Source organism: Leopardus geoffroyi, chromosome C2 (assembly GCF_018350155.1).
Source record: "Leopardus geoffroyi isolate Oge1 chromosome C2, O.geoffroyi_Oge1_pat1.0, whole genome shotgun sequence".
Classification (NCBI taxonomy): Eukaryota; Metazoa; Chordata; class Mammalia; order Carnivora; family Felidae; genus Leopardus; species Leopardus geoffroyi.
Window position 1 is genome coordinate 66,724,778 of NC_059333.1, and position 12,245 is coordinate 66,737,022.

Genomic DNA, 12,245 nt, shown 5'->3' on the forward strand with positions numbered 1-12,245 from the left:
GAAGGCACGATCCCAGCTTCTGTATCTTTCTTACAGCGCCCAATACAATACTCAATGTCTGCATATCTCTTAAAACAAAGGAATCGGCAATACAAGCTAGGATGCGGTCGCCCGGGAGACCAGCTTGGAAAGCTGCGAAGGCGGAGAAAGGTCGGGGCTCCGCGCCCCCCACCTGCAACGCCACCTTCGTCAGAGCAAAGTCCTCTGGGAAGTGTAGTTTTTAGACCTTGAGAGGGCTTTCAGCCACGGTCAGAGCCAGTTCGTTGGAGAAGCGGGGGAGTAGCGAAGGAAGAGGGTTATCAGATAACTCAACAGTGTCAGGAACTCTAGAGGTGGATTAAGCCGCTCACCTGAGTCTCCCAATACCAGTACCTTCACCCGATCCAGGGACGCCATCTTGCCACAGCCCGGAGTTAACGCCTGTTCCGGGATGGTAGGCCAACCAGAGCTGGGTATGGAAGAGAGAGTCTTCAATTTCATTGGCTAATCGAGGGTATGACTGTCTTGATCGGAGGCCTCGCTGTGCTGATTGGCCGGTACGGTTAAAAGTGGTGGGTGGGTTCCAAAACTGGTCGCAGGAATAAGGAATTGTCTTTGTCGCACTAGTGGCGTGGCTCGTTTAAGCCGGTAGTTGAGGCGCTGAGGGAAGCTGTAGTGGGAGTGTTCGAAGATTCGTTTTGGTAAACCTTGCTCCCTGTTCCTTGTTCTCGATTCCCTCGTCCGGCGTCGCATTTCAGGGTTTCTCCCCCTTTTCTCTCCTTTCTCCTTAGCTACCCGCATCCCCTTAGCTATTCCCTTGACGTGGTCCTCCAAAGAACCATTGACCCCGGAGCGGCCAGTGTGCGACCTCGGGTAGGACGGGCTTGGCTGCGCCGAGTGTGGCCCCAGGACTCACCTGGCACAGTCCGAGGGAATTTAGGGGCTCGGGGGCTCTCAGCGGGGAGGAGTGAACATTACAGAACCGAGCTCAGAACCGAGCTCGTGGAGGGCAGCCGGTTGCAGTTTTTGCGGTGATTATGCCGCTTTATGTACGAAGGTATGGAAAGTGCCATGGAACATGGTAACTGAAAAACACAGACGTATAGGATCCATGGTTTTCTAGAACCGGAATAGTGGTACGCTGAAATAATCTAATTGGATTCCCACATCCGCTCCTTTCTCCTTTGTTTTACATCCTGTAGCATAACCTTTTAAAACAGCAAATTTCAATCCTGTCACCGCCTGCTTAAAACCATATGAGGTTAAAGGAGAGGGTTTTCAGTAGTCTTTTTCTACTCTGGAAGCAGCAGTGGAGGAAGTGAATTGGGGGAAGCTGGCAGGGTGGGCATTTTGAACACGTGCTTAGGAGACTTCCTGGAAGTTTTATGAAAGTGCTAGACTAGCTGTGCTGGGTGCTAGAAAGTGGTGAACAAGATAAAGGCCCTGGTCTCAGAGACGGACATGAAGACAGTACAAATCTATTTACTGCGAGAAGTAAAGGGGAAGCGCTGTGTGTGAAAGGGGAACATTTAAGCTACTAGGGGGAATCTGGGAAGGTCTCCCCAAGAAACGTCATTTTATATGTGAAAGATGATTAGGAGAAGGGAGTTGAGCTTAGCTTTGTGGGCAGAATGAACAGTATGTGCAAAGGCCTGGAAGTGGAGAAAGCATGTGTGGCTTATGGAATTGGAATTGAGAGAATGCCAGTGTGTGGCTGGGAATGAGGCTGACAAGGGTCAACAGTGCAGAGAAGGGATGCATTTCAACTTTGTTTCTCCAACTCTGTGCCTGGCTAAATGTATGATGAGAATACATTGTTCAAAGACCAAACCAACTTGCCCTTGGGGGTCTGGACTGTGTTAGGGAGGTAGGTGAGGCTGGGAGGTGACTGATGGACTGTGAGGCTAAAAAAGAAGAAACAGGTTGGTGCCGAAAGGTCACACATTCAAAAGTCTCCAGAGGCCAGCCAAGCTTCTTCCCTGTTTAAAACCATCAACTGTTCTTCAGCTTCAGGTTATTGTTTCCCTGTGTGAACATGATCTCACTTTTTTCCTCAGATATTTCCAACTTTCAAGCTTAAAGTTGAAATTTATGTGAAATTTCACGATTTTTCAGTGTCGATGACTAATTCAGAAAATCTTCAAAACATTCTTTGGGTCAAACAATGTGACAGAGGCTGCCAGTTTGAGACCTCTGACTTAAGTAACATGATAAATCCAAAGACTGAGTAGGAGACTCAGCTTAAGTGGGGAAGTAGAAATGATAGAGGAGAGAACAAAATGTCAGGAAAGATGATTTTAGAATGTAGAGATTTTGCATAAGCTGGAACAGCGTGACTTCTTTCTTGAGCCCCAGTTTCATTTGTTCAGCTACCTGCTGGACATCTTCACAGAATATTCTGTGGTATATCCTCAAAGACAAGCATCTAAAAGTGAATGCCTCATTTCTTCCAAACCTGTTCCTCTTTCAGGTGTTAACTAATTTTTCTTAGTAGTAGTGTTCTCTTCCTAGCTACACTGGCTCAAAGCACATAACTATATGTCATTATTTAATAATATTAAGCATGTTGTTTAATGGGTGCAGTGTTTCAGTTTTACAAGATGCAAAGAGTTATGGAGATGGGGAGTGGGGATAGTTGTGCCACAGTATGAATATATTTAATACCACTCAACTGTATACTTCAAAATGGTTAATTGCTAAATTTTGTGTTATGTGTATTTTACCACAATAAAAAGTGTTGTCAAACAAACAAACAAACAAACAAACCCAAATAGCTATTTAAAATTTTCCCACTCTGTAACTCATTTCCAATAAATTATCAGATTCTTTTAATTTTGTTTTTGTAGTAAGTTTCATTCATCCTGTCCTTTCTTCCTTAGTTTAGGCTTGGTTACCATGGCTCTTAATAGCTTTGCAGTGGCTCCATCTTCAATACTTATGGCCATTTCTCATATTGTTACAAGAGTCACTTTTCTAAATAGAGGGTATTATTATCAATGCCCGTATTTAATGGCACTTTTCTGTTGTTAGCCCTGAAAGCAGAACACTTTACATGAATTATCTCAGGTAATCTGTACTTCAAATCTATGAGGAGGGTGCTATCAATCACTTATAGATGAGGAAACTGAGAATTTTCTAACGTCACCGGTAGGAAATGGTGGAGCTGGGATTCTAAACCAAAACTATTGTACTGCAGAGTCCCTCATGTCACTCCCTGCTTAAATCTGTAGGGCCCACTAAGGTGTTTCAGGCAAAGGAGACAGGCAAAATGATAATGTGTATTGGGGGGACATGTAGTAGCCACTCACCAAATTTGTCAGGAACAGTGGTCAGAGACTTTGTGTGTTGGAACACAGAATAAATAACAGGTTATAACAGAATAAATAAAATAACACTATGCCTAACCTGGCTCTCCCAGACCAGCTGAAACAAAATATCTGGGAATGGGGCCCAGGATGGGTGTTTTTAAATGCTCCCCAGATGACTCTGCTTTACAGCCAGGGTTGAGAACCATTGGTCTAGAATATGGAGCTTATGGAGTGGGAGGTCAGGGAGGGCAATATAACAGTAGGAAATAATACTGGAAAAGTAATTTATTTTGACATTTGTCTGCCATTTTTCGTTTGTTAGATATTTTAGAGGCTGTATGTTATGTTTTGCCAACTGTTGAGCATGTAAAACAGCAAACAAAAAACTGGGGTCAAATTGGAAAGGAGAACAAAATGCATCTGGTAGTATGCTATGATACTACTTTTGTGTTCAACTCAGGTACTTGCTCAGCATCCTTCAGCCTTGGGATGACAGGAATGTTTTAGGACTACAATAGGTTTGGATCTAGGTTCTGCTTTGTCTCATATATAGTCATTCCTGCCTGATTATTTACAATCTGAAATACTGTAACTGACTTTCCTTTTATCTTTCCTTTATTACACGTAGGGCATTATATTTCCCCCCCAAAATATGTGTATAGATTGGTTGTTTACGAATACCTTGATAGTATAGTACTGTGGATATAAAGACATTTCTTCTAAAAAAAGGTATTAAATCTGATTCTGTTGATAACCACTGATTATAAACAAAAGGTTCAATAGAAACTAATATTAATAAAAGAATGTGATTCTCTATTGAAAGAGTTCAATAGCCTCTTAAAAATTTCCCTATAGTGTAGGGAAATGTTGACATAGTCAAGTGTGGATAGTCTGGCTGTCACGTATTGATTTAATGATTAAACCAACATGGGAGCTACCCTTATCAACAAGTGTTTCCTAATATACATATTGCTTCACATTCTTATTTATTCACCACAATAACCTCACTGAGGTAATTAATATCCTTATTTCTCAGAGAGTAAAATGTGGCTTGAAGTTGTTTTAAGGAATTTGCTCAGGATCACACAGCTTCTAAAACTCAGGCTAACTGAATTCCAATGCACAGGCTTTTTAACAGCCACGTGAAAATCTAGCCCATGCCAGTGCGGGCTTGTAGAAGATAGCCTTATATGGGTCATGACGTGAGAACTGGGTAGTTTGTCCTGCAAGAAGGGATCCAGTATTTAAAGATATCTTGAGTTGTTTTTATTTTTGTTTTTTTTTTTTTTGACTGTTTACTCAACTGATCATCAGATTTAACTTTGCAAGGTTGGTAAAGCTATCTGGATCCAACTGTTAATTTCTTTCAGATTTATAACAGTAATTTTGCCAAACACCCATCTGGTGATTACTTATGTGTTTATTGGTTTATTGTGATTTTATTGTGAAAGCATGACTATGTAAAACCTCCTAGAATAGATTTTGGTAGGAAAATTTTTCTCAAGAAAAGAAATAAAGACACTTTAAGGATATACTGATAGATTTTTCAGGGGGTTCCCAGCATTCCCAAAGATTATAGCATTAAGAATAGTGAGGCTTCATTTATCTTTTTTGTTTCTTTTTCTGAAATAAAGTGGGCTTGATATAATACAACATTGCTATTGGTAATAAGTTTCTTTTTAGAATCAAGCACAGTAGATCATGAAAATGACCATTTAAGGAATATGTGAAGCTTTTAAAGTATAATCTGTGTACTGTAAAGGAAAATCTTGTTTTCTGTTAAATGCTTAGGCTTTATAAGTCTTTTTCTTAATTTTTTTTTAACATTTATTTATTTTTGAGACAGAGAGAGACAGAGCATGAATGCGGGAGGGTCAGAGAGAGAGGGTGACACAGAATCTGAAACAGGCTCCAGGCTGTGAGCTGTCAGCACAGAGCCCGACACAGGGCTCGAACTCAGACCGCGAGATCATGACATGAGCCAAAGTCAGATGCTTAACAGACTGAGCCACCCAGGCGCCCCTATAAGTCTTAAAACAATGTCTCAGATACCTTTGTGGCACTTCAAAGGGTGGTAACTACCAGCTCCCTATTGGGTTGATAATTCTAGATTTAAAATGATTACTATGTCCTTCTGATCCCTTTTTTTTTTTTTTTTTTTTCTGAATTTGGTTTATTTAAAGTTGAAGTTTGCTGCTAAAGATGGCAGACCCAGATGTCCTCACCGAGGTTCCTGCAGCATTGAAGAGGCTAGCCAAGTACGTGATCCGGGGGTTTTATGGCATTGAGCATGCTTTGGCCTTGGACATCTTGATCCGGAACCCCTGTGTGAAAGAGGAGGATATGTTGGAGCTGCTCAAGTTTGATCGGAAGCAACTTCGATCAGTTTTGAATAATTTAAAGGGAGATAAGTTCATCAAATGCAGAATGAGGGTAGAGACTGCTGCAGATGGGAAAACCACTCGCCATAACTACTACTTTATTAATTATCGTACTCTTGTTAACGTGGTAAAATATAAATTGGACCACATGAGAAGGAGGATTGAAACTGATGAGAGAGATTCCACCAACCGGGCTTCCTTCAAATGTCCTGTCTGTAGTAGTACTTTTACGGACTTAGAAGCTAATCAGCTCTTTGATCCTATGACAGGTGAGATTTTTTTCCAATTTATGAATCTTTCTTTTAAGTAATTTTAAAAAATAAACTGTATTTCTTAAATTGGTTTATCTAATTTTTTTAAAAAGCTTATTTATTTATTTTGAGAGAGGGAGAGAGAGAATGCATGCAAACTGGGAAGGGCAGAGAGAGAGGAAGAGAGAGAAATCCAAGCAGGGTCTGTGCTGAGAGTGTGGAGCCCGATGTGGAGCTGGGGCCCTAGGTGGAGCTCAATCCCATGAACCGTGAGATGACCTGAGCTGAAACCAAGAATCAGATGCTTAACCGACTGAGCCACCAGGCGTCCCTGGTTTAATTTTTGAACCAATCATGCATATCATAAAATTGAACGGATTCGTAAGTCCGTGTATGGTCATTCTTAGTCTTACTTTCTTGTTTGACTGTCATACTACTTTTAGAAGCTTGCCTTTTTCATTCACAAGGAAGTGTCCTCTATCACCCATGGCCCTCCTACCTCTGCTCCCACCCTCAACCCCTTATTTGCAGCTGTAGCCTAATCTGAAGGGTTGGCTTCTCTACCACTTTGAAGCCATTCTGACCTCTTTGACCTCTTCCTTCAACATTTATTTGAATGTCTACTTGTATCAGTCACTGCCAGAAAGTTATAAATGCTTTGTTAGTGGAAGTACAAAGTTCTATTAGGAGTATTTAACTAGGGCCTCTAATCTGCATTTGGGGAAGGCCTCTGGAAGAAGTACTGGCTGAGACCTAAAAGATAAGGGTCAGCCAGATGAAATAAGAGGGGCACCTTTTGCAGGTTTATTAGTGGAAGAGAATTGTCAACATGATCTGTAATTTGCTTCATCTAATTAAATGCTTTAGGTTTTAAGGATTTTTCTTATCAACACAGGATTGTAAAACATGCATTTTCTAAAAACACAATATGCCTAGTGTTAACATCAGGAACTTAAATTTTTTTTTAATGTTTATTTATTTTTGAGAGAGAGAGAGAGAGACACCACGACTGGGGGAGAGGCAGAGGGAGAGAGGGAGACACAGAATCTGAAACAGGCTCCAGGCTCTGGGCCATCAGCACAGAGCCTGATATGGAGCTCAAACTCTGAACAGTGAGATCATGACCTGAGCCGAAGTCAGACACTTAACCGACTGAGCCACCCAAGTGCCCCAACATCAGAAACTTTAAAGTGCTGGGTTGTATAGTAATTTTGTCTTGTTGTCATTTGTAAACTGGAAAAGAGTCTACAGTTTTGGTAATTATTCGGTGGATTAACTTTGTATTATTTTCTAGAGGCAAAAATCTATAGAGAGAGCCAATGCTGGTAAGTTAGATTGTCCCCTTGTTATGGTAGAATTCAGGAGTATAGGGTACTTTTTAGTTCATAGATCTGCCTTTTAAAAAACTATCTGAAAAATGTAAACTTTCACACATGAAATGTTCTATTGCAAAAAAAAAAAAAGATTTATGTATGTTTAATTTTCTAATTTTTGTATATGTTATGTATTGTCTATTTAAGAGAATTTTGCAATTATTTCTTAATGAGAATCCAAATATCAATTAAGATTATTAACCTAAAGAACTAGAAATAGCCGGTGACTTTTCTTATTTATTGTGAAGCAGTCATTTTAGATGAAAAGTAAATTAAAGAAGTCACATTTGGGGGCGCCTGGGTGGCTCAGTCGGTTAAGCGTCCGACTTCAGCCTGGGTCACGATCTCGCGGTCGGTGAGTTCGAGCCCCGCGTCGGCTCCGGGCTGATGGCTCAGAGCCTGGAGCCTGCTTCTGATTCTGTGTCTCCCTCTCTCTCTGCCCCTCCCCCGTTCATGCTCTGTCTCTCTCTGTCTCAAAAATAAATAAACGTTAAAAAAAAAAAATTAAAAAAAAAAAAAAAAGAAGTCACATTTGTATTAAATGTTTAATTTGTCAGAGCCTGCTTACCTTGAAAGGGCTTAACTAGGAAGAGATCTTGGTTGTAAGAAAATTTCAACCACCCTGAATATAAGAATTGCTTGAGTGTGCTATAGAGGAATGTTATAAAATGTATCTGGAGCTCTTTCAGAATAGACTAGAAAATTCTAATCATTTTTTCCATTCGCTCTAGCAGATTTCTTAAAGGAGCTCTGGGTTTTGGTTTTGTGATTCTCGGCAGATATTGGTGTTACAGTGGTTGTCTTTGTCACTCTTGACTACGGTAGTAGGTGTAATCCAGTCCCTCAGAGAGGGTAATCTAAAGTAATGTGCTTCTACATTTATTCATATGATACTTATTTAATTTCATGAGACTTTCTAAAGGGAAGTATTTCCACTACTTATAAATCAGTATGTAGGAGATTGATCTATAATGCTCTTTGTATTTCACTTAGGGTTAGTGTCTGAATGAAATTAGTTGTCAGCAATAGTTGGACTGTGTGGGAGATGGCCTAATATCAAAATATAGTCAAGATTATTTGAATCAAGGATATTGAGTCACTGATCAGACAGTACAGTCAACTTAATTGCCATTTATGTCTCCCTAGTGAAGGTGTCTTAAGGTATCATGATTGAAAATTTTTAGTCATTGGGGAACTTCATTCTGAAAATATACCTGCTTTTTGATTATAATTTGGTTTTTCATGTGGACTTTGCCTTTAAGGAAAGAATGTGCTGATTGGGTGATATTAGGCCCCAGTTTTTGTGTCAGTTCTGGTGTTTTGTTTTTTCACTATTAATGCCTTGACATCATCCCTTGGTTTTACATTCCCTTGAGAAATCTTGGTCTCTTTTTCTCTTTGCTCCCTTCCTCTGTTTTATTCATGCCCCACCCCCATTTTAAAGAAGATGGGAAATAAACATTTGGTATGTGTATCAGAGGAGAAGGAGGGAACTTTTTCTATTGTAATATTTATGCTCTCTTTAAATTGATAGAATTATAGTTTTCATTCAAGCCCAGTCTTGTACAAAGCTATTCTATTTCTTCCAGGTTGTTATTGGAGATTGATGATATTTCTGAGTAAATGATGGGGGAATCTGATAGGCATTTGTCTCCATTTCCATCTCAACAATTATTAGGTTGAACTGTGGTTTATATCAGTAATTAGGGGGCATTCAGGAATTAGATTTGAAGCTTTCTAGACTTAATTATTTCCATGAAAAAAGTTTTTAACTCAAGTGTATGGGCAGCTCCCTGCCACTGGACAAAGGATAATGACTCCTAGATGAGCATCCAGAAGTTCTAGGCTCAGGAAATTCTGAATTCAGCAAGAATTGTTTTACCATTGTTTATTCACATAAGCCAGTGATCTTTTTGCTTCAGTTCGTAGCCTTTCCTTACCCCATTTCTCTTTTCCCTAAAGGTTCTAGGTTCTTTCCATACTTCCCATTTAGATTTTGCCATTAGTATTCTTGGGTTGAACTCTCCCCAAATGTTTGATGCTTGGTCTATGTGAGATCTCTGCTCCCAGGTCCTTGTGCAGAGCTCCTAAAACTCTTATAATTTCCTAAGTGATAAGAGCACAAATAGTATCTTTTATTCTAATATTTGGCTTTTGACCCCTGTTTCTGACATAGGGCTCCTGAAACCTATGTGATTTCCTGGGTAATAAGAGTGTCTTTTGTCCTAATGAGGTCACTCTGGGTGGGTCCTGGATGGCTCCTGGATGAGGGCTGGTCACAGACCAAGCTAAGACCAAGCTTGGAATTTTCAGCCCCACCCCCTATTCTCTTGAGAAGGGAGAAGGGCTGAAAATGGAGTTGATGAGTGATCATCCATGCATGAGGAAGCTTCCATAAAAATCTCAGTAGTATGGGATTCAGGGATCTTTCAGGTTAGTGAACATGTGGAGGTGCAGGGAGAGTGATGCACTCTGAGAGGACAGGGAAGCCTGGTACGCTTTGCTAAATAGTTGGCCCTACACATCTTTTCCATCTGGATATTCATCTGTATCCTTTATCATATCCTTTAATAAACTGGTAAACATAAGTAAGTATATCCCTGAATTCTGTGTGCCGCTCTAGCAAATTAACTGAATCCAAGGAGGAGCTTGTTCGTTGGAACTTTCTATCTATAGCTGGTTGGTCAGAAGCACCCATGGTAACTTGGGCTTGTGACTGGCATCTGAAGTTGGGGTGAGGGGACAGTCTTGTAGGACTAAGCCCTCAGCCTGTGGGTTCTGATGCTCTCTCCAGGTAGCCATAACTGAGTTGAATGTTAGGACATCCAGCTGGTGTCACAGGGAATTACTTGGGGTAAAACCTCCACACATTTGGGGACCAGAAGAGTCAGAAGTGAAGTGTTGTGTGTGACTAGTAAAGGAGACACACAGGGAAGAAATACACAGTAGGGAAGAACTGGGCTTCTTGCTACATGGAAAGAAAAAAGGCTAAGGTTTTTCCGTTACAGTATGTATAGATACTTTATTTCATTAAAATGGAATGGCTTAGCCTTTGCCCATTAGTCTCTGATTTCAGAAGCTTAATCAGGCAAAACCAGCTGTTTTACTGAAATATGGGAATTTTATGTAATCAAAACAAAGACCATATGACATGAAATCCCTCAAATCAGCAAAATAGCATCTTTTAGATTTAGCAAGCTTTCTGGCCATGTAGGTAGATTTAGTATTTCTATTTCTACTTTAGTAGTCTCAACCAGGGGTGATTTAGCTAATGGCACTTTTTTTTTAAAGTTTATTTGTTTATTTTAAGAGAGAGAGGGTACATGCTCACGCACAGTGGAGGGGCAGAGAGTGAGGGAGAGAGAGAATCCCAAGCAGGCTCTGCACCTGTCAGTGCAGAGCCTGATGTAGGGCTACATCTCACAAACCGTGAGATCATGACCTGAGCCAAAATCAAGAGTCATATGCGTAACCAACTGTGCCATCCAGGCACCTCAGTTAATGGCCCTTCTAAGTTAAAGTCAGCAACAAGCTTCCCCAAAAGGAAGGGGAAGATTGTATTCTCCTTTAAGATTTGATGATATGGAAGTAGTTTTATATTTTTCATTTAAAAATTAATGCAGCCATAATGCCAGAGAAAATTTTGAAGAGAAAAAAAATTACCCGCAAACCACTGTCCTTTTGCATATGACCTATCATTATAATCGTAACCAAGAATAGTTTGTAATATCTTGGTTCCTTAATGTACCAAACTCTCCTGTTTCTATCTAGTGTTCAAAATATGCTTTACTAGGTGTGATTTTTCCCCCCTCATTTTCCTTTCCACCCCTTTTGGGCACTTTGTTTTTATCTATATTTTGTTAACATAGATATGATGCTTTGAACACTTTTATGTGTATAGCATTTTAATGTTTAAGTTTTTCCTTGAGAAGAATTCTCAGTAGTGGGAATAGTGAGTGAAAGAATATAGTTTTTATACTTCTTTTTAAAACATTTTTTTAATGTTTATTTTTGAGAGAGAGAGCAGGGAGGGGCAGAGAGAGAGGGAGACACAAAATCTGAAGCAGGCTCCAGACTCTGAGCTGTCAGCACAGAGCCCAATGTGGGACTCGAACCCACTAACTGTGAGATCATACATGACCTGAGTGAAAATCAAGAGGCAAATGCTTAACTGACTAAGCCACCCAGGCGCCCCTAGTTTTTGTATTTCTTTAAAGGCATATGTGGCACTGTAGTTTTGTCGGGGATCAGTAGGAGTTAAATTAAAAACAAAATTTTTTAATGTTTATTTATTTTTGGGAGAGAGAGAGAGAGAGAGCACACGCACAAGCAGGGGAAGGGCAGAGAGAGAGAGGGAGGCAGAGGATCCAAAGCGGGCTCTGTGCAACGGCAGACACCCTGATACAGGGCTTGAACTAATGAACCGAGAGATCATGGCCTGAGCTGAAGTCGGATGCTTAACTGACTGAGCCACCTAGGCACCCCAAGGAGATAAATTAAGTGTTTGAATTAGAAATAGTTTGGAAGCCCCTATTACTGAATTTACCTAGAGACTGAGAATCACATTTTATTTATTTATTTTTTTATTATTAAAAAAATTTTTTCTTTTTACATTTATTTATTTATTTATTTTTGAGAGGTCACAAGTGGGGAAGGGCAGAGAGAGAAGGAGACACAGAATCCGAAGCATGCTCCAGGCTCTGAGCTATCAGCACAAGAGCCCGACGTGGGGCTCGAACTCACGGACTGTGAGTTCATGACCTGAGCCGAAGTTGGACGCTCAACCAACTGAGCCACTCAGGCACCCCGAGAATCACATTTTAAATAAACTTTTGAATAAATTAAAAAAAGAATCTTATAACTATGTATATAATAAGTTTTTAGAAATAGGAATTTAGAGATTAATTTTTCTGGTTCAACTCATCTAATGATGTGTGTGTGGGTACACTTACA

At 40.2% G+C, this 12,245-nt stretch overlaps 2 protein-coding genes across 7 annotated transcripts in view; one reads left to right on the plus strand and one right to left on the minus strand.

The window, feature by feature from the left end:
• RABL3 (RAB, member of RAS oncogene family like 3) overlaps window positions 1-431 on the minus strand; it is a 37,043-nt gene extending 36,612 nt beyond the window's left edge. Inside the window, exon 1 of the mRNA XM_045502181.1 lies at window positions 351-431. Coding sequence (XP_045358137.1) covers window positions 351-396 — 46 coding nt within the window. The 5' untranslated portion in view covers window positions 397-431. The remainder of the gene's footprint in view (window positions 1-350) is intronic.
• The window catches only part of GTF2E1 (general transcription factor IIE subunit 1), a 36,395-nt gene continuing 24,578 nt past the window's right edge, over window positions 429-12,245 (plus strand). Inside the window, exons 1-2 of one of the 6 annotated variants that reach the window (XM_045502180.1) lie at window positions 429-452; window positions 5,471-5,937. In XM_045502180.1, coding sequence (XP_045358136.1) covers window positions 5,490-5,937 — 448 coding nt within the window. In that variant the 5' untranslated portion in view covers window positions 429-452; window positions 5,471-5,489. The other 5 variants (XM_045502179.1, XM_045502174.1, XM_045502176.1 and 2 more) reach the window with 5 other exon arrangements.